General features: G+C 59.6%; 1 protein-coding gene across 1 annotated transcript in view; it reads right to left on the reverse strand.

Annotated features, from left to right (window-relative positions):
- TNFRSF6B (TNF receptor superfamily member 6b) overlaps window positions 1–1,342 on the reverse strand; it is a 6,375-nt gene extending 5,033 nt beyond the window's left edge. The window contains exons 1-2 of the mRNA XM_009634799.2: window positions 1,298–1,342; window positions 418–796 (exon numbers count right to left, since the gene is read on the reverse strand). Of these exons, the coding sequence (XP_009633094.1) occupies window positions 418–796; window positions 1,298–1,339 (421 nt within the window). The 5' untranslated portion in view covers window positions 1,340–1,342. The remainder of the gene's footprint in view (window positions 1–417; window positions 797–1,297) is intronic.
- Window positions 1,343–1,586: the final 244 nt, after the last annotated feature.

The raw sequence follows: 1,586 nt of genomic DNA on the forward strand, positions 1-1,586 counted from the left end.
AGCCCATGGAGAGCAGGAGCCGCTCGGACCTTTCCGCCTACCGAGAGCCCAGCAGGGCGGGCGGCTGCTCCGGGGACGGGGAATCACGGCCCGGCGCTGCCCGCTGCGGCAGGCGAAGCAGGCGGCCAGGATTGCCGCGTCCCTTCTCAGCGTGGTGCTGGGGCACTTCAAAGGCTTCTCAAAGCGAAAGCAGGGTATGGGCATGGGGGAAAAAACCAAATCGCTCCTCGGAAAAGAGGCCAGGAGCCATTTCCCAGGTCAGCAAGCACAGCGCTGCGCTGGTGAGCAAAAAGGGAGTAAAGCCGGGCTATGGGCAACCGTCGGCCGCTTTCTCCTTGATTTGTAGCTCCAGCAGAGATTTTGGGATGCCAAGAGCCTCGCAAACGCGCAGCGCAGCCGCCTGGCCAGGGTACTTACCCAGCTTCTCTACGCCAAAGCCCGGCGGACACTTGGAGTGCCTGATGCAGAATTCCATCTCCGAGTAGTAGCCCTCCTGGCACTGACAGACGCGGTTGTGGGTGGAATTGCACTGCTGCACCTCCACCTGCTTCTCCTCGCAGATGACGTTACAGTACCGGCACTTCTCCAGGTAGTTCCAGTACTGCGTGTAGTGCAAATCTGGGCAGGGCTCGCACACTGTCTGTCTGTCCCTGGTGCAGTGCTGTGCCACGAAGGTCCCCGGCGGGCACTGCTGGCAGGTGAGCTTCTCCTTCGTCACAGCGTCTTTCCATTGGTAAGTGGGCTGGGCGCCGGAGCCGAGCTCAGCCAGGAGAAGGAAGAGAGGGGCAAACATCCACTACAGCAAAGAGAGCACGGAGAGCCCTGAGCTTGTCCTCTCGCAGAGGCGGACGCAGCCAAGGCGGCTGCTGCGTTACGGAATTCGTTACCGTTGTAGACGCAAGAAATGATTCTCCCACCTCGTGGTCTTGCCAGCAGCAAAGCAACGGCGGTACCGGGGAGCAGCCCTGCCCCCCACGTGCCTCCCCATCGCCCTCCGCCTGCCAAAGCATCCTTCCCAAACGATGCTTCTCAAACCCATTTTGCGGTGCCTTCGCAAGCCCCTTTCCCTCTTTCAGCACTACAAGCAGCTCCCGTATGTTCTCTTCGTCTTTTCACCCCGGTCGCTTCCCCACCATTTGGGGTGAGACCTTTGCAGATCGCTAAACTTTTATTTTTTTTTTTTTTTTAAGAAACCCAGATGCTCAGTACAGGACCAGAGAATCCCGGGGTCCTGTTTATCCTCCCTTTACCTTTCCAAAGCACGCATGCCCAGCCTGAAGAGCAGACCGTACGTTACCTTGGCTGGATGCCTTAAATTCGGCACGTGGCAGGTGAGCATAGCACCGAGGGCTTCCGAGCGCCGTGATCAGAAACCTGGGGAGACAGAGAGGGTTCCTCAGAGGCTGGCGCTGGCTCCGAGGACAGCGGCTGTGTCGGAGCTCCCCTCCGCAGCAGCAGCGCCGATCCGGCCCTCCAGCTTCAGAGCAGAAAGAGAAAAAGGTGGGTAAGGACCGCGAGGAGAGGCTGAGTTTTCTCCTCTGCTTTTCGAACGGCCCTTGCTCCGGGGGAGATGCCGGCTCTCCCCA

The sequence above is a fragment of the Egretta garzetta genome, unplaced genomic scaffold (genome assembly GCF_000687185.1).
Source record: "Egretta garzetta isolate BGI_Z169 unplaced genomic scaffold, ASM68718v1 scaffold223, whole genome shotgun sequence".
Taxonomy (NCBI): domain Eukaryota; kingdom Metazoa; phylum Chordata; class Aves; order Pelecaniformes; family Ardeidae; genus Egretta; species Egretta garzetta.